The sequence below is a fragment of the Patagioenas fasciata genome, chromosome Z (assembly GCF_037038585.1).
Source record: "Patagioenas fasciata isolate bPatFas1 chromosome Z, bPatFas1.hap1, whole genome shotgun sequence".
In the NCBI taxonomy this organism is placed as follows: domain Eukaryota; kingdom Metazoa; phylum Chordata; class Aves; order Columbiformes; family Columbidae; genus Patagioenas; species Patagioenas fasciata.
The window spans coordinates 68,314,170-68,334,738 of record NC_092560.1 but is presented as its reverse complement, the minus strand read 5'-3'; the positions used below and the strand labels follow the sequence as shown (position 1 = coordinate 68,334,738).

General features: G+C 36.9%; 1 protein-coding gene across 1 annotated transcript in view; it reads left to right on the top strand.

Moving 5' to 3' along the window:
* The window catches only part of JMY (junction mediating and regulatory protein, p53 cofactor), a 77,654-nt gene that overhangs the window by 35,506 nt on the left and 21,579 nt on the right, over positions 1–20,569 (top strand). The window contains exons 3-6 of the mRNA XM_065860267.2: positions 6,783–6,933; positions 9,154–9,323; positions 15,904–16,069; positions 19,593–19,780. Of these exons, the coding sequence (XP_065716339.1) occupies positions 6,783–6,933; positions 9,154–9,323; positions 15,904–16,069; positions 19,593–19,780 (675 nt within the window). The remainder of the gene's footprint in view (positions 1–6,782; positions 6,934–9,153; positions 9,324–15,903; positions 16,070–19,592; positions 19,781–20,569) is intronic.

The following is a 20,569-nucleotide window of genomic DNA, read 5'->3' as shown; positions in this document are numbered from 1 at the left end:
GTTGCACATGTGAACTAGTTTCACCAGTCTGAGCAGTGGCCCATATGGCGAAAGAATATGTATCAATAGACATATGCACATACTTCAGCCTGCCAAATTCAGGGACATGTGTGACGTCCATTTGCCACAATTCCAAGGCTCCTAATCCTCTTGGATTGACTCCTGCACCCAGCCCTACTGAGATGCGCTGACAATCTGCACAACTTTTAACAATACCTTGGGCTTCACTTTCGGACAATGAAAATTGCCGCTGTAAGACCTGAGCAGACTGATGGAGGAAACTATGAGAGCGTACTGCTTGCCCAAACCTATGTACTGGAGGTGGAACCCAGGCAGGAGATACAAGAAAATCAGCTCGGCGGTTTCCTTCAGCTAAATCGCCTTGAATTGTCAGATGACTACGGATATGTGTTATGAAGTATCGGTGTTGTCTCTCTTCGACCAACAACCATAGTTGCTTGAACAAAGACATCAGTTGTGCATCCTGAACCTCTTTGAGCAATGATCTTTCAATGCGAGCTACCACACCTACCACATACAAAGAATCGCAAACAATATTCACTGGGCTATGAGCAAATCTGATAAACACTTCTATTACAGCCCTGAGTTCCAAATGCTGAGTTGATCCTTTCAGGTCAGTTAGTATCACATCGTGCCATTTTCCATCTGTTTTCCATGTAATTGCTGCTTTCTGCATTTTACCCCCTGCGTCAGTGAACACTGTGGGTCCTTTAACAGGAAATTCTGAGAGAAGAGGGGGACCCTCCTCCATTGATCCCATATTCAAAACTGACATTAACTTGTGTGGAGGGGAAAATGTCTTAATTAAAGCTTGAGAATCTAATAACGCAATCTGAAAAGGTAAGGAGTTCTGCAAAGCCCACTGTAAATATTCTGAAATGAGGGGAACAATGATATATGCAGGCTCAGCCCCTGAAATTTCGACTATTCTCTGCCTACCTTTCATTATAAGCTGAGCAAAGACCTCAACCCTGGTTGTAATGGTTCGTTTGAGTCGAAAATGCAAAAACACCCACTCTAAGATCTTTAACGGCTCCTTACCAGTTGTCCATTGCATTATGAGAGCAAAAGGATAGTTAGTATTGTTTACAATTAGTAGTCCGATTACATAATCTGGGTTCCACCTATGGCTGAAAGCTTTTACAAGTTTGGACATAATCTTTTTCAGAGCAGCATCCACCTCAGCAGTAAGCGTTCTAGGAGAGCTAATGTCACTATCCCCTTTTAGCAGTTTTACAATTGGAGCTAAATCCTCATTAGTGATCCCACAAATGCTCCGGACCCAATTCAGATCACCCACTAGTTTCTGCACATCATTTAAGGATTGAATGACAGGCTGACATACTATTTTCTGAGGTTTCACTGTGGACTGAGAAATTTCCCAACCAAGATATTTCCACGCTGGTTGAATTTGTACCTTTTCTGGAGCAATTTGCAATCCTCTATGCTGCAAGGTATCAGATACTTCATTTATCAACAAATCAGTCGAAAAAGTTTCCCCAGCTATTAATATGTCATCCATGTAGTGGTAAATCACTAACTCAGGATGAGACTTTCTGACAGATTGCAAGGCCCAAGCTACATAAATTTGACACATAGTTGGGGAATTTTTCATTCTCTGTGGCAAAACTACCCATTGATACCTTTTCGCAGGTTCAGCCTTATTTACAGAATTTATGGAAAATGCAAAACGTTTACAGTCATCAGGATGCAAAGCAATGGTGAAAAAACAATCTTTCAAGTCAATTATTAAGATCTGCCAATTTTCTGGAATCATGACAGGGGATGGTAATCCCGGCTGTAATGCTCCCATGTCTTCCATGGTATCATTAATTTTTCGAAGATCCTGTAACAACCTCCATTTCTTTGATTTTTTCTGAATAGTAAACACAGGAGTATTCCAGGGACTTGTAGACGGCTCTAAATGCCCTTTTTCAAGCTGTTCCTGTACTAGCTCTTTGACATGGGCGAGCTTTTCTTCACTGAGCGGCCATTGATTTACCCATACTGGATCATCATTTTTCCACTGTAATTTAAGTACTGGTCGCCCATCATCAATGGCCGCTTCTAGAAATGCTGTTGTTTTGTCACCAGAGTTGCTCCTAGTTGTCCTAACACATCCCGTCCTAATAGAGAAACAGGGATAGACATCACATTCATGCAGTAAAGAACTAAATTACTCATGTTCTTCTGTATTATCACAAAATGCACATTTTGTGTCAACGGAATCTCATGATTTAACAGACTGTGAACTTATCGTACCATGTAACAAAGACCTATCAAAATTGCAGCATTCTTAAACAGATACCCACAAAGAAAACAGGTTAATAAGGAAAGCATCTTGCAGACTTTAACAAGTTTTCTGACCTGTGTGTTATCAGTTAAGTCTCTCTCAGCTTGTTGAAGTTCAAATCGCCCTGCCTGTAAAACTGTCTAAAAAGATTTAATGATTTCTTGTCCGAGTGCTTTCCTATGTTTTAAAACACCTCCCAATACCGATTTTTCAGGAACACAACTGAAAACAATCATTCCTGACCCCATCTTGCAAGTAAAAACCTTGGGGGGGGGGGGGGGCGGGGAGGCGGGGGGGAAGCACAGGGCTGCTTGCAGCCTGAGTGGGAAGAGCAGGCAGAAGGTTTTATGGTGCACTTAAAAACAACTAGTGAAACAATTCACTCACATTCCTGACAAGCTGCTTGATTTTCAGAGAGACGGTACACAGGAACACATAATATGTACTGTAAAACTCGCAAATAACATGCTGATAGCAAACATTAGCATTTTCTACTGCTAATTTCAACACCAGTGCTTCCTTAACTTCTAAGTTTTCAACCTGCTTATTGATGGTCTCTTGAAGGTGGTCAATAAATTGCATGTAATTCTCATTGGGACCCTGATTAACAGTTGCAAATGATTTGGCTGCTTTGTTGGTTTCAGGCACCTCTCTCATAGCTTGATATTGCTGACTGTTGGATTCACTCGCTAATAGCTGATCTGATATTTCACACAGTTCTTTTGCCCAGTTCTTATCCGGCGGCTCCTTCTGTTCTCTTGTAGGAGTTAGAAGGATAGAAAGCGGTGAAGGCGGACACAAATCAGTAAAAGAATTGATATTACACTTATTTATGACTTTAGCATTCTCAACTTTCACCAGTCCTTTTGACAAATTATCTGACTCCAGTTCTTTGGACTTCTTGGTCTCTCCAGCGCCGTGTGATGGTACAGGAGGCCATCCACTCGGTAATTTTCCTCCCTCCGCCCCAGACTGTTGTATCATCGGGGGTGCCGAAGGCACAACAGGGGATGGAGTAAGGAGGGTATCGAAAACACGAACTGGGTAAGCTTCACAGTTATTTTTAGAGTTCTTATCAGGTTGTAACACTGCAAAAATTCCAGTAACCGCAGCCCGCTCAGCCTTAAATTCTTTTAAGGTGGAAATTATAAGCTTCCATGTAGTCGCGAATGATTTAGCTTCTTTATCTCCGTCGCTAACCTTATCCCATAATTTCTGCCCTATATCGTCCCAAAGTTCAATTTTAAAAGCTTTCTCAGCTTCTGTCGGGTAGCCGTTAGTTCTACAACAAACCAACAGTCTACGTATGTTACTTTCTTCATATTTAAGTCCTCTCATAGAGAGAATATGCAGGAGGATTTTAACTATAGCTTCTTCCTCTGAGGATATATTCTGCCCCATAACTTCACTCTTCCCTCCTCCTGCTCCCAGCCGCTCACCTTTCCCGGGGCCTTCTTCAACAAAATTTATCCGCGGAACGTCCGTACGTCTCCGCCCGGCTCTCAGTCCAGCTGAGCCGCCTCCGGCTGGGCCGCTCCAGGCTTTTCCCCGACCTTAGTGAGACGCCGTTCGGAGTATCACGTCGGGGTCACCATTTGTTGGAACGATAAAGGACTCAGCACTCCGATTCAATGTGAATCACGCCAAAGCCATTTATTACAGAAACATGTCTCCTTATATACGCAACTATTCTCTAAACACGAATCCACGCTCCAAGCATGGATTCGCTAAATGAGTATCATGGGCAGTCCACACGCTGGAGCCCCACCGATGATAGGTCCAACGACTCACGCCATGCTGAGGCCCTGTTAATGAAGAAACGCCCCTCTTTCTCACAGCAGATTCTGTTCTCAGCTTCTTGAAGTGGCCTTGAGATTCCTTTGGGCCTGACTAATTCAACAACATATCTCCTTCTAACGAAACCCCTTCACACTTCCCCATGCTGTTATTGCTTAGCATGACATTGTATGGTATGGAATATCCCTTTGGTCTGTTGGGATCAGCTGTCCCACCCAACTTCTTGTGCACCCTCAACTTAGTGGGGTATTGTGAGATGCAGAAAAGACTTTGGCTGTGTGCAAGCAAAGCTTAGCAGCAACCAAAATATCCCTGTATTATCAACACTGTTTTCAGCACAAATCCAAAACACAGCCCCATACCAGCTACTATGAAGAAAATTCTCTCTGTTGCAGCCAAAACCAGCATGTCACTCCTCCATAATTTCATGGCTTCAGAGCCAGAAAATTAACATGGTGTTTGTGTCCCTTATCCAAGCTGTGCAATGCGAAGTCCAAACGTAAACATTAGCTCTACCTTGTACTACACGGTACTTCAGGAAGAGTCTTTATTTATTAATGTTCATGGTCGATCATTCTAGGAGTTTGACTGTCTTGCTAGATAACAAGCCATGTAGGTATAGGCTATAAGACTGTTAAGCATCAGGGCAGGTCAGCTCAAGCAGCATTAGGGAAATGCTTCTGTCCCATGTATCATTTCAGACCTTGTGAAGCATGCTACTGTTGTTGCAGCCTTAAGGCACGAGGTTGGTATGTTCTTGTTCATGCATCTACTTGGGGACCACCTTCCAGACAGTAGTCATTTGTGGAGCATGGTGCTTTGTGTCTTTTAAACGTGAACATGTATATGAACAGAAGCCATAAAGGGAAAGGAAAGGTGTGCATCAGTAAGTGTACCAGGTTGAGTGGTCCATCGTCATAAACGTTGCCAACCCTTTCCTCTTCCTTGTGCCCCAGTTTCAAAAGCTTTGCAGGATTGTGACTGTCTGCTTGTGTTCACATGTAAATATGCACACTTGTATGGGTATTACTAAAGCAAAGGCTTCTTGAGTGTTCTGTGCCTTGCTGTATGAATGACAGCACGGATGACATACTTGCGGTTAATGAAAAGGTGCTTCCCCTTTTTGTTACTTGTAAATACTGGCTTTAGGGAACAAAGATACAATTGTGTTATGCCATCATAAACCTCTCTAGCTTGCATCATGTGTGAATAATCTTTTGGCAGGCAAAACTTTATGAAAAAAAATTATTTTGAGGCTTCTTATTCTCTTAGAAATTATGCCTTACAAGAATGTAACACAGATTACTCAGTGACCCCATGTCAATTCCAGTATCAAATTACCTCATCTTTACCAAGGAATAGAAGACTTTTAAATGTATTCATTTTTTATCCTGATTCTCAAGGAGCTTGCTGTTTCAGAGTTCTGCGTACATGCAAAGCATTAACTTCACCAGTCATCATTCACTGGTATAATCATACAGTCTGACATTTCTTTGGAAACTTTTGTCTGTCCACTCATAACATTCCCTGTGGAAATTGTGATATATATGTGCTCCATCAAATTATATGTTACAACTTATCTAGTAAAACTATTATTCACTTATTGTTTGTCTAGATATTTAGTTTGCCTGTTGCCTTTCTAAGGGTTTTGGAAATATATAAGAAGTAGATTAAAATACCTTATTAGACTACTTTGAACATTTTTGAAGAGATGAATAGTTACTTAAAAGGCATTTATATATTGTTACCTGTGAAGATCATCCCTCTTAAGAGATGGGATAAGTGGATATGCAGAGGTAGAACCTTAACAGTCACTTAGAAACTGCTGGCAGTTCAGCTGTAGAGTGGAATGGCTCTTTTAGACAAGATTGAAGCTTTGTTAAATCAAGATCAATATCTGAGGCATTAGAACTTCAGGCTGAAATACCTGGGCACACAGAGGATTGTGAGTACTTTTGGATTTTGGAGGGATTGTGAGATGGAATTGTGAGATGTCTTCTTGACAGATATAAATGAAAAATGTTCAAAATTAAGTCTTTGGTGTTGCAGAAGCAGGCTTAAATATTTAATGATTTAGATATATAGTCTGTTGTCTGTAGTTGGACTACTTGATAACTTTTTAGAAGTGTGTAAAAATTTCCACTTGAAGTCGTCACTTCAAAATACAACTTCCATGATCTTGGCAATGAAAAGATATCTGAACTCCCAGTTTTTCAAAGTCATCTTTAACAAAGAAAAACTACTAAAATGTTGATGATTACTTACCACTACTCCAACATATCCCCTGTTTCCAGCGTTGTACTGACTGAAGACCATTCATTTACTTCAGAACCAAATATTGTAGGCTGGAAGAAAGCCTGGATGAAGCAGACTTGTTATCTGAACCTAATAAGATATTTAACAAAAAGATACTGGCAAATCAAATTTACTTTTGAGTTTTTTGTGCTTCCAGTAAATAGTAATGAAACTGTGGATGTAGTTTTTCAACAGAAAGGACCACTTAAAGGAGTTGTTTTGTTTTGTTTTCTATTGAATAGAAGCCATAGTAATTTGCTGGTGGTTTTGTATGCTTTTCGTTTTTCTTTCTTTCTTAATCACTTTGCAACTGGTTGCTGTTGTCAAAATAGGAACAATTTATTGTGGTGTTAATTGTGGACTGATTTATTTTCAGATCTCGATAGAGAATGACTACCTAGGCCCCAGGAGAATTGAGAGTCTGCAAAAAGAAGATGCTGATTGGCAGAGAAAAGCCCACATGGCTGTGCTTTCTATTCAAGATCTTACAGTTAAATACTTTGAAATAACAGCTAAAACACAGAAAGGTAGTTATTTTTTACTATCCTATTCATCAAATAAAAGATCTTTTAAAATTTATTTCATGTTTACCATGTCATGTATTGTACTTTTTTTAATCTATCCTCCATGTGAAAAATGCAGTTGTCATTTCCATTTGTTTTTTCTTTCTGTGTCTCTTTGAATATCTCACCAACAAGCCTTTTCAGAACATCCTCAGGAGTGAGCAGAATGGAGACTTCAGATAAAAATTTCACAACCACCTTCTCAATATGATTGTATTAGTTCCACTGTACAATTGCAAAGATCTTAGGGAGCACAGAGTCCCTGATGGATTCTGTCTTCTATACTGGCTATAGCAGACTACCATAGGAAGTGTTTATTATAATACCTTTCAATTAATTTACTTTTTCTGTCTTCTCTGCCTTTCATGAATTTTTTTCATAGCTCTGAATATTAAGCAACAACTCCGTTCAGCTGCTCAGTGAAAGCTGCTCTGTTGTTCAGAAATCTTCATGGATATAACCTTGGCATTTCTGTGTTTCAAGAATGCAGCAGTTTTAGTAAAAAGTTAGAGAAGTAAAAGCAGGTCATGACTTCCCATGTACATCTGTGTTCTTGTCCATGTACATTTTAACTTAAATGATCAGCTTATTAGGGCAAACACATCTGAGGATGTGGTTTTATGTCACCTCTTAGTTTGACTGTGGGCTACCACTAATAGAGTTTTGTGTCCCACTGTCTTCCCTGCCTATGAGTTTGTGTTTCTTTCTTTGCCTTGGTCCTAATGATTGTGCAACTAGATAAATGAGCTATGTGCCTAGGAGAAAGTATTTTTTTGATGGGTACGTTTCCTGTCATCTTCCTGCGTGACTGCTAGATCTGCCTCAAGAGAAGCAGTCACTGCAAAATGATTCCTCTTGGTGACAAGCTAACTTAAGGATAACACGAAACTCCACCTTATTGTGAAAAAGTGGCTGAACCAGTTTAAGGATGTTGAAATGAATTTAATGAGAGTAAATTCTGGATGTATTTAATCACTTTGGTTCCTTTTCTAATATGACAAAGGCAGTAAATAAAATACCCAGTTAGTTAACAAAGAATGTGTCTTCATAGATATTTACCTTTTGTTTTGTTCACATCCTTTTTTTAATGTACAGTAGTCAGGACTGTGGGGAGAAACACTGGGAAATGAAATGCCTGGAACCCTTTTATAACCATAGAACTCTGGTGTACAGGTTGCTTGCCTGTTTTGTTATGTTTCAGGTTTTTTTGGCTTCCTGCTGATCACAGGGTGTTCTTACATACCAAAATACTAACAGGTGGCAGAGGAAAAACACATGAGAATGTAAAGATATTTTTTATTACCAAACAACAGCACGTGATACCTCCTAGCACCTGGGGACTGAATACTGCTGCTTTGATTGTGTGACTTTCGTGGTTTTTCCTTTACAAAGCTAAGTGTATAGTGTCATGTATGACATTTTCACCATTTTTAATATATAGAACAATCACATGTCAGCATAGATGTTGTCTGGAGCTCAAGAATAGAAAATCTGAATCAGGCAAGGGACTCCTGCTACTCTGAAGTCTTCCTGAGAAAGACTCTCATTCATCTCTGCATATTAAAATCAGATGGTAATTTGTTCAATTAATCTGAATTAATTTGTGAAGCTACCTGTATTTTGAGTTAAAAGATAGATGTTATTTAAACCTTATTCATTGTTCTTACAGAATTGCCCTTGAGGTGAAGCTGAAATTTTTATTTTAAATTGTAATTTTTTTTCACTCTGCAGGTTTGTTTAAACTTATGACCACTATAGAAATTATCTGTATCCAGGGGATACTGGAAACTTTAAAAGTTGGTAATTGGGGCATTCAGAAGTGTGGAAAATTTGGGCTGCGCTTAAAGACCACATGGTAGTATTAATGAAATATTTTTATTAAGTCAGGAACTCTGAACCAGTGATTCAAGTGCTCAGATACTGGGTATTCAGAATGGTCCCTCTGTGGATAACAAAAATTGGAATTAAAATGATAAAATTATCAACAAGCAGCTAATCACTTATTGACCTGGATCCTAGGAGTACTTGAGAAGAGTACTTGATTGTTAGTACTCTGTAGAATGGCTACTCCCTGCTAAGAGAACCTTGTATGCTTTTGGATACAAATGTGTATTCTCTCTGCAATAGAATCACTAGTGATCTGAAGAGTCTGGTAAGCTGTTTGCCTTTTCTTCCCTTCTATAGCTGTGTACGATCGAATGAGAGCAGACCAGAAGAAATTTGGTAAGGCAGCATGGGCAGCAGCAGTGGAACGTATGGAAAAGCTTCAGTATGCAGTTTCTAAGGAGACTTTGCAGTTGATGCGTGCTAAAGAAATCTGTTTGGAACAGAGGAAACATGCGCTGAAAGAGGAGGTAATCTTTCATATCAATAAACAGAAAAATAAAACATGCAGAAAACCCCCAAACCTGAAAGAATATTGGTGTGCTTAAAAACAAACAAACTAAACAGAAAAATCTCTGGACTTGAAAGTAATTATTTTTCAACTTTTAATAGTAAACGTCTGTATTTAAATTTTTATTACTCTCCACCATGTTAAACAAATGGAGTTGCAACATAGTTGTGATGGTTTGTTTTCTGTTCACCTTTTCCTGGTTAGTCGATCAGGATGACAGTTTTTGCTGTTAATGTTGACAGCTATCCACTGAGATGAACAGAATGAAAAGAAGGGGTAGGACAGAAGTCTGCTGCTATATCATCTCCACACTTCAGCTCTCCGAGGCTTATGACCACTTTTTTGGAATAGTTCTGACATTCCAGATGGAAGGTGTCTGACCATTAGTAATTACACAGATGACTAGCCTGTTGTACTTTACTCTCTTAAAGACAGTCTTCCAGAGGGGGTTGTGCTAGCCACAGCTTTACTGAGGAAAGAGTGCGTGCATTACACTGTGTTTAAATGCTTTAACAGAAAAAAAGCCCATATTCATTGGGTTTTATGATACCTCTTCAAAAGAAAAAATGCTACAAATAATCTTTTTAACGTTTGCTGTCATATAGGTGGTTGGCGGTAAGTACTTTCTGTAATACTGATGTTAATTGACATTCTAGCCAATCAGCTGCTTTTTTTAGATTAATTTTCAAATATTTTAGCAAAATCTTGAGTAAGGCGGTGGCTCTGTTATGAATAGGGTAATCCAGAGAAGTCTCGACTTTAATACCGTGTAGATTGGCAGGTTTGTAACCCTGATAGACTATGTGCCTATTTTAGAAGCTTCTGTAGAAGGCAGCTTGATCTGCAAGGAAGAGAGAAAACATGAAAGACCCAGAGCATTTCCTCCATTTCAACGCTCTTTGTATTTAGAAAGCCAAGAGTTGTCTGGAAACCTGAGTTTATGAGGCTATTGACATCCTTAGCTAAGACATGATGAGAGAATCCAACAATACTAATTGGAGATATTATATGAAATATCTTCACATATTTAGAGCAGCTACACATCATTTTTTCCGTAGCACATTTTATTTTTCTCCCAGTGGAGACCTTCTGTGATTTTTTTATTGAATGACATCTGAGTCTGGTGAGTGATTGTTTTTATGTGCAAAAGCATTAGGGGCTGCACAAGAGAAGAAGCTCATTGTGGTATACTTGCTGGTGAAGAGCTCTGAACTGAGAGGCTGGGGTTTTGGGGATGTAGAAATGAGGAATATCTTAGAGGTGTCCATGGGCACGGTGCTTTGGGATGGTGTCTTACAAGGGACAGAGAGCTCTGAGTCAAAACTTTGTGATGGGGATATATGAGGACAAGCTTCTGTTCGGAAACTTACTTTTGCTTTGAGATTGTAAAAGCCCAAAGTATGCAAAGCTGGATGTGACAAATGTGACTGGCAATCCCATATTGGGTAAGACAGGTTTCAGTCTTATAATAAATAAAATATTTGGTAATTACATTAGTAATTGGAAGATATGACAGTAAAAAAAACTAACAAACAAACACCAACCTCCCCCCTCCACAACACCACTAACAAAAGAAGTGAAAAGGTGATATATCTTTTCCTTTAAGCCTAAGAAGTTAAAACCTTCCTACTGTCCTTAGGTGTATAAATGTAGTCTCACTGAATAGGAAAAGGAGACACATAGGAAATAATATACTTGTTTCCTTTGCACTCAATTCCCTCTTCTCCAAATCTAAACCAATCTTGCTGATTGATTTTTTCAAGAGGGACAATAAGTATGTCCTTGTTTCTGTAGTTTTCATTTAGTATTAATCGAGAACTTTTTTGTTTCCCAAGATGGGTCCACACTGTAAATATATAGAAAGCTACTACATTTTCCAAGTTATCATGATATGAAAATCACCTGGTTAGGTGATTAGATCAGTTTTGTTGTTTTGTGTGGGGATTTTTGGCTGGCTGGTTGGGTTTTTGTTTTGTTTTTGTTCTGTTTGTTTTGGTGGTGGTGTTTGGTTTTTTTTTTGTTGTTGTTTGTTTGGGTTTTTATTTGACAGCTGAAAATGTTAGCCATGTGATTATCTGTATTAAAAAACAAAAACAAACAACCAAATTCTAGACAAATTACATTCTGTGCTTTTTTATTTTCCTGATTTGTACCTCTGAAGTTCCATCTGTTGTTGTTCTGAATTTTGTTTGATGGGAATGATGAAAACTTTCCTTTTGAGGTAGACCAGAGTCTGCTTTTGAGGACTGGTTGCCAAGTCTTATCCTCATGACAGTAAACAGAACCATTAAATGAGAGTGGGAATCCTTTGTAATTCTCTAAGTATGTAAAATAGTTTGGACAAATGGAAGTGAGTGACTGGAGACTTAAATTCCAGCAAGTCCCATCTTGCATATGTAGGATTCAGTAACTAGTCTTCTCTTTTTTCCTTTTAGAGCTGTACAGTTCAGTTCTAAAGATACACTTCAAAACCAGTATTCAATTTACATCATAAGTGTTCTGTGATATTTTCATAAACAAAATTATATTCCAACAAAGCACTGCTCTGTTTTTTTAAGAATTTTTTCATAGTTTCATAACTCTAGGAGTACTTTCCTATACATTAAGCCTGAATCAAAGATATATTTGCTTCCAGTGACTTGGAGTATGTAAGTATATCTTGCATTTCATGACTGTCATTTTATTTTGACATCTGAAAAAACAGACTTTTATTAAGGATTCTCTTCAAGAAGGCATGAATAGCTATTTCTGAAAAATTAATCTTTTTGTACGAAGTAGATATTTTGGTACAGATGCAACATAGTATTTTTCAGACAAGTGTATTTCACCTTAATAGTTTTCATTGTATCTTTTTTAAGCTTTTTCTTTCAGTGACAGCTTTTTGAAAAGGCTGAGTAAGAAGCTAAAATTGGAAAATCTTTGAAGATGTATTAAATCATATTTGAATTATTATTTTTAATATCAGATTATCAATGCTTTTGCTTTTTTCACTTTCAGTGTTCAAATTGGAAAAGTAAATTTTTTTGTAAAGGCAATTTTTTTTTCTTAGTCTTACATTAAATATTTGTGTAATATTTACCAGTTCAATCAAAAGTTGAAAATCTGTTTTAAGTTGTCATTGTGTTTAAAGAAAGCAGAAAGATTTAAGCACCTCAAGTGAAGTAATAGGGTGCATTCTATAGACAAAACTTGGAAGTCATAGTTAGTCTTTTAATAATGCAATGAGGCAGTATTAGAAAATTACTCATTACCAATGATAACCTACATTGAACTTAATAGCTATCAAAATCCTACATAAGTTCTTTTGAAATAACCTTATTACAGTGTAGCTTATTTTTATACGTTTTTTACCCAGAAAATCTATTTTAAAGAGTATTAAAGAGGGCAAATCCCAGCATTTGCAGTACTTTTTTCTTTGAAGGGTTTTGTGCATCAATGACATTTAGTTCTCATTGACCAAGAGAAAGAAAAAGATGAGGTATTTGTGGTCACTTGAAACAGATTCACAGCACTGTTAGAAAATCAGAACTGAAATGCCTTCTCTGGCAAACCATTTAGCTACTGTTTTATAGGCATATAAGTTAAATCTGGGATGTTTCTTTAAGAAGACAAAAATACTCAAGAAACTAATTTATCAGGGTTTCAGGTGTGCATTATGACAGAAAGAATGACAATTAAGAGCAAAGACCAGATCTGTCTGTGTATGAAGACATTATTGGTGTTAAGCAGGTTGTCTTTGGATTTTGAACATTTAGTCCTACAAAAGAAAAAAAGCTTGTAAAAACAGTGGTGCACCCTTTTGATGTGGAAGAGATGTTTTCTTTTAGTGTCTGAAATTTTTCTGATTGCCCAAGTACTAACTGTAAGTAATCATCTTAACCTAATTATTTTAATATTGTGTCCTGTAGTTCATTAAAATAATGCCAAAATTCTTTAGAATGGTTTTCTGTTGGTTTTGAGGATGAGTTTCTATATTCGCACTAGATCTGAGGTTTTTCTGTGAATTTTAGTCCCTTCTTCTGAGATTTCTGAGACAGCAACAGTGATGAATTAAAATGAATACTTGAATTAGAGAACAATCAGGATTCACATGAAGTGGATTGAAACGTAACTTTGCATTCTATTTGAACAGTAACAGATTACCCAAGAAAGATTGGTTCTAACTGGAGCAGTTGCAGAGAGGGCTACCACAATGATGCCAGGAGTGGCAAGTCTGTTTTACAAGATGACTTGAAGGTTTTTTGATAAATATGAAGGTCAAACTAATACAGAATTGCTCTCCACAAAAATACTAATGGGAATAAATATTTGTCAAGGGCAATGTGTGTTCCTATTCAGTACTGCTGCAAGAACAAATGATACTATCTAATTGTGAATACATTGGAAATATGGCAGAAGTTTTCTGGCAATTAGGATGGAGTATCTGGAGCAGACTTCCAATGGGAATAAAGAACAGAGAGGTTTTTTTGAAAGCTTTTTTCTTTTACAAAAGCAGAGTAAGAACAACAACAGCAACATGTTTGTGAAAACAGTTCAATTTAGATTTGTCTGAAATCATTCCATGTCGGTGGAAAGCTGGATTTGATGGCCCACACCTCTGTATTCCATGTTTTGCTATTTTTCTATTAATTGTCTCATCTATCTCTTTAATATGTGTATTCATAGTTCCTGTCAGAAACTTTCCATTTTAACCCGTTATACCTTTATTTCAAATGTGTGGGTTTAAGATTATATATTTCTGTCTTAGAACTGTTAGGAAACCTGAGTTCCTACCCAGGTTCTTCACTTAGTGTGAATGAAACAACAAAGACCATAAACACTCTTACTTGAATTAGGGCCACAGAGATTTAATTATTTGCTTGAGTTAATGCAGGGAGTTGTGGCATAGCAGGAAATGGAACTCATCTGTCCTCAGTTCTAGCTGTTTGTCCAGCTGCAAAATGTTTCTTTCCTCTAACATTCTTACGTTAAAGTTATTAGTGTTTCTTTCACCATTTTGATAAACCTTAGACCTACCAAGCATGAGGAAAATTGCTAGTGCGGATAGCAACTTGTAACACTAAGAATTGAACAACACTTAAATTTTTAACAAGAAATGCTGAAATTTTCTCTTTTGAATTAACACATATACAGTATCTCACTTGAAAGTTTTAACATAAATGGTTGTAATTAAGAGTGTCCATTTTTCTTTTTCTTGAGGGGCTTTCATGTTGCTTGGATATCTGCTTGTGAACCGTATGACAATATTAATTTTCCATTGCTGTTGCACCTGAAAACTGAATATAGCGGTGGTGTACCCCTAAAACAGAACAGGTAGCTGACAGCGTCTGTAATTTGTGCTTGTAGTCAGGTCCTTTATCAGGCAGACACTGATGCAGCTGAGCAAAATACTGTGCTGCTGTAACTTGATTAACCAATACTTTTGAAGATAGCCTATTATGCCTCTATGGAGTCTTTATACAAATTATGTGTAATTAAATTTGGGAACATATTTTTTTTTTTTAAAAGAAAAAAATGTATAATTGTGAGTGAAATTCAGTTTGCTGACAAAGCTGAAGTTCTTAGCTGTGGTAGAAGTTTGAATGACATTGCCTTAATTTGAGACAAAGAAAAACCCAACAAAACCCCAGCAAAATGAACAAACAAAAAATAAACAAACAACCAAAAACCACATCACATTTTGTTGCTATGATATTTGGTTTGGGGTTTTTTTTATTTTTTTTTACAATGAGAAAATCTTTTGAAAACGCTGTTACATGCAGGATGTAAAGCTGCATTGCTTTGAATTCCATGCAAAGTGAGACATCACATAGGATCCCCCTGCATGTTAGTATTTCTTAAATGTGACCTGAATGGCTAACAGTATCGAGCAGCTAAAAGACGGTGATTTGCAATCACTTTGGTTGTGTATTGTGTCACTTCTCTGTGTCAAACTTATGACATGAATAAGTGCTAAAGTGTATATAAATATTATAATGTAGTTGTCTTTTTCTGCTGTGAAGGACTCCAGAAATAATGAAACTTCTCAGTTGTCATTACAAGAGAATTGGTGCATGTAATTCTCTTTTTCCACTAACTTTCACTTTTTTTCCTCAGTTCAGGTTTAATGATAGTTTTAACTGTAGTTTTCCTGATGCCTTTAGCAAAGTGACTTTTAGACTTCTTGGACTGAAGATCAGAAAATACTAATTTCATTATGTGTCTTCAGAGAATCAAGTAGTGGAGCAAAAAGAGTGGTAGAGATGTTTCACACTATGCACTATATGACTCGTCACTTTGATGGTGACAAAGAATAATCCAATGCCATGGATTTTTGTATTGTCATATGCAAAAAATGTCAGATATGAAAGATATCTGAAAGTGAGTGGCTGATCTAACCTATCTTCTCCTCCTGATGTGTTCAATTTTAGCATGTTACATTTAATGTACCACACACTTACCTAGCTGTTAATTGTGAAGTCTGTGGTTTTGTTCTTATTATCCTGGAGTCATGTGTTTTTGTGTTTGTTTTTGTTTTTTTTTTTTCTCTTTCCATTTAGATGCAGAGCCTGAAAGGTGGTACAGAAGCCATAGCCCATTTGGATGAGTTAGAAGCTGATTATTATGATCTACAGCTTCAATTATATGAAGTGCAGTTTGAGATCTTGAAATGTGAAGAGCTACTGCTGACAGCACAACTTGAAAGTATCAGAAGACTGATGTCAGGTGCTTTGCACATTTAAATTAAGATGTAATATGTAAAGGATAATTCTCTTTCTAAGAGTCTAGTAAAGCCTGTGGGAGAAAAAATTCTTTACCATGTGAAGAGATGGGTCTTCTGGCATAAGTACTGTTAAATGAAAATTTATACCTGTTAATAAGTCTTATACCTACACAATACAGCAGTTTTGGTCTGGTTCTCATTGGCTGCATTTGGAAATGTGCATACAAGATATTGTGTAAGTTCTGGAAAACTGAATTTAGGGAGGAGGAAATATCTTAGTTACTGGACTTGGCTTATTGAAAATTTGCATTGCTGTTACAAATTTATTTGAAGTGATTGGTTTTCTAAAGGTATTCCTGCAAATTGAGAGTCTTTCAGCTAAACTTTGAAGCTTGTATTGACATCTCACTGATATAGAGCAGTTATGCAAACCTAATGTTTCAGGAACCTACTATACCTTGTGTACTTGCAAACTATGGAAATCGTACAGGTAAATCATACAGCATTTTTGAGCCCAGTTCTCTTCTTTAGACCTTTCTATAGTTACTGGTTTTATTCACACAAGCTCTGTTGTGTTGTTTAGTGCATGGGGCTTGCAGAGCAAATTTTGTTACGGACATAAAAGTCACTTAAGAAGACAGATTTGAAGCTGCATTGTATTGTGAGCTGCTTCTGGAATTACTGTTACGTGAAATCTCCTTTTAGTCTTGTGATGGCAACAACTCTAACTGCACATATGGAAGATGAGGATTGCAAACTCTGTAAATGACTTAAAGGAATGTGGCTGTCTTGACTGTGTGCCTCTGTGGAGAGCTAGTTAGTGCTTTAGAGGTAGATGGTGCTTGTACTTGGGAAGGGTAGACATTTAATTTTGGTACTGAAGACACAGTATGGTTTGCTTACTGGCAGACGAAAGGAAATCCCTTGAAGGAGAGGCTCAGAAAGAATGTATCGAAATTCTTTTTCTTTGATATAGTGATAGTAAAAGCTAAGAGCCCTCAGAGCTGAAGCCTTCTGTAAACACATCATAGGTCATTATGACTTCTTAGTAAAGTTTTCTCAGAAATCTCAAAAACAACCCCCAAACCCTACAACCTGACCCAAAATTCATAAAACAAAACCCTACTCAGGAAGCAACCAACCTTCTCCTTCTCTCATGCCAACAAAATAGTTCACTGTACTGGCTTCCTTTGCAGTTTTAAATTTGTAAAATATTCTTTAATACAAAATCCAAAAGTTGGGGTTTTTGTTGTGTTTTTTTTTTCTTTTAAAAACAGCCATCTATTTTAGAAGGAATTACTGTTTTTTTAACAAATCCTAATTAATATCTCATAGGACAAAAAATGAAAAATACATTTCTTAAATTTACTCAAAGAATTAAAGTAACTCTTTGGACTTCACTTAGGTGGAGGGGGTAGAACAATTAATGTGAAGAATGTCACACTGAAGTGTCTGCCATCTCTTTAATACTGTTCAGCATCTAATTTGAATGAAAGCATCTAAAACCTGTAGTAGTCTTAGTATGCATTGTTTCCTATGCAGTCAAAGAGGGAAGAACAGTCTCTTGCATCTTCTACTGCACTTTGTTATTGAAGTGTACTTACAGTCAGTAAAGTAATAGCCTTTATTAGTGCGCAGCTGTATGATGTGAAGTACGTATGTCTTACTGACTTGTAGAGGCTATTGCTGTTCTTTACCCTTTGACTGTATTGGCTCTGTAGAGTTATTTCAGAGATGTTTGGATTGTGTTTTGATTTGAGGGACATCAGCAGTACTGCTAATGAAGTCCCAACAGAATTTTTTGTGAGTGTGATATCATTTGGCTGCCAGTTATTGTAAGCTACAAGAAAAACATTTTCGTTTGCAAATTCAGCACATAGGATCTGAAAAGTATCAAATTATAGTAGATTGTCATATCATAAACAATAGTAGTAGTTTTTTACTGTCATTAACCAAGTACCTGCAGTGAAATTCACAAAATGTGAGTTTATTTAGAATTTTAAAGGGTCTTATACTATTCATACAAACTATTCATACCACCTTGTATGATGGTTTTATGGTGGATGCATTGCTGTCAACTGAGAATGTGATAGTAGGTTCCTGCTTTGGTTGGAGAGTGGCTTGAATGCGTGCAAATGGTATGGCTTTTGTATTAAACGGAATATTTGTAATTATTAAGTCATTGAGCTGTTAGAAGCTTAAACACTTACAAACTTATAGATATTTCAAAGCTGTAGAAAACTCTTGGAATGTTACATGGAGGTTGCAATACAGTTGCCAAGGTTTGTTTGTTTTTGTTGTTGTTATTTTCCAAACAGTAGAAGATGATTTATTATTATGTTTTAGAACTGGTAGATTTTGCTATTGTGCAGCTGAGCTACTGGTGTTTCACTTGTAAATTTGTATCTTTAACTCTACATGAAAGTGTTCTAAAGCCAAATTCACATGAAAATTCTTCCATTTTATAAGTGCATGGTAAAATATAATAGTTGTTAGCCACGAATCTTACTTTTAATCGCCAATGTGTCTAAGTGGGTTCTACTGACTAGGCAGTTTTACTTATGGATGAAAGTGTCATGTTTTTTTAACTGAGTGCTAAAGTAAATAATATAGGAGGTCTATATTTATTAGGTTTTATTTTAAGATTAATATAGTGCTGGTCCTGCTGTGTCTTCTGCTGAGCTGAAATTGACAGGCAGAATTTTGGTTGCAGCAGAGACTGCACACACATGTAACATGAAATAACCACAGCTTTTAAAACGGACAGCATACCGAAGAAAATCCTGTCTCTCTCTCCAAATAATCTAGTAGCAGAAGTAGGAGGAAGTTATGGTCTTGCTGTCAGTAGTTGATGAAGCTGAAATGAGAAGGTTTGGTGGTGCTGCAGAATTGACAAAGATAGTCATGCCAGCCATATCTGCCTGTTTCAGACAGCAATAATGCTCTTGGTGTATTACAGAAATATCCTACTTGTTATGCCAGTGAGTTAAGGAACAAGAGACCTTTGCTGCTTCTTCGACCCAACATTCAGTTTTGTTGTCTGATTCCCCTTTTGTTAAATTAACAGTAGGCTGTGGCGGAAGAGTCTCATGCCAAAGACTCCAGAAAGAGTCTGTAAATCCTGAAGTTTGTAGTGAAGACCAGAGCATATTACTGCATATCATGAGTCCCTTGGTTAAGAGATGCGAAGACGTGTACATCGTGATCAAGTTATGCTACAGACACAAGCATACGTTTAGATTTGCGTTTGTTTTTTAATGCTCTGAGCTTACCTGATTACCAAGCTGTGCTTCATTGGTGTTGGTTTCTTTTCTTCATATAAATTTTAAAGCTCTACAATACTTCACTGTTTAATGCTTTTCGTCTGACCTTTTGATAGTCCTCTAAAGGGACCATAGAATTCTTCTACGTTTAGTCTTGCAACTTGAAGGGTGGGAGGTGGTTGTTGTTGTTGAAAGGAAAAAAATGTTCATCAAATATGAACTATTGATTTGCCTTTTTTGATTGCTGACATTTTTACAACAGAGAAGAGAGATGAAGTGGTATATTATGACACTTACGAAAGTATGGAAGCCATGCTTGAAAAAGAGGATATGGCAACATCTATACACTTGCAAAAAGAGGAGCTGCAAAAATTACATCAAAAAATCCGCCAGCTGGAAGCAAGACGTGGACGTATTTCAGCCAAGAAAGCCTACCTCAGAAATAAGAAGGTATTACTGAATTGCAAATTTCTAGCACAACATATTATTATGTTGCAAATTTCTAGCATAATTTGCAAATTTAATAAAACTTCAAAAGGTTTAATTTCAAAACAACTTCCAAGTCTCCCAGAATTTCTGTGAATTATGTTTACTACTTACTAAAAGATCTTTTACAGAGTACCAAATACAATAGCATGTATTATTAAATTGATATATTTAAGTTTCAGTTTACCTTTTAACTTTAAAGAAACCTTTAATCACTTTGAAGTCAACAAATAAACTTGTTTCTATTAACTAATCAGAATACTTTCATGTGGAAAGTACATGCTAGAATTAATGTTTTTACAGAGACTAGTTTTATATGTTTGCAGAAGAGAATTTTCGAATATGTGTTCTCACTAATGAGTTCTACTTTCATTCTCTTACCTCATCCTTTTAAACTTATGTGTCATTGATACTCTGTATGCAGTAGATACATATGAAATCCAGTATAATTAATTTGTAAAACTAGGTGTTCATTTTAGGACCAGTTTCCTTTTTCATCCATTACATGATTTGGATGCTGTGCAGAAAATGGTTTCAATATAGCTGATGTTGTGAAATTCTGTATCAAGTGTGTGTAAATATGTTTATTCCTTTGTTTCCAGAGGATCTTTTTATTTTTCCCTAGCAGTTTGTGGTTACCTGCATATGCATTATTAATGAGAAAGGTAGCTTAATGAGTGAATAGATCAAAGTTCTGAGAAAGCAATATAATACTTGTTATAAAATAGGTTTTGACCCCATACTATGTACTAC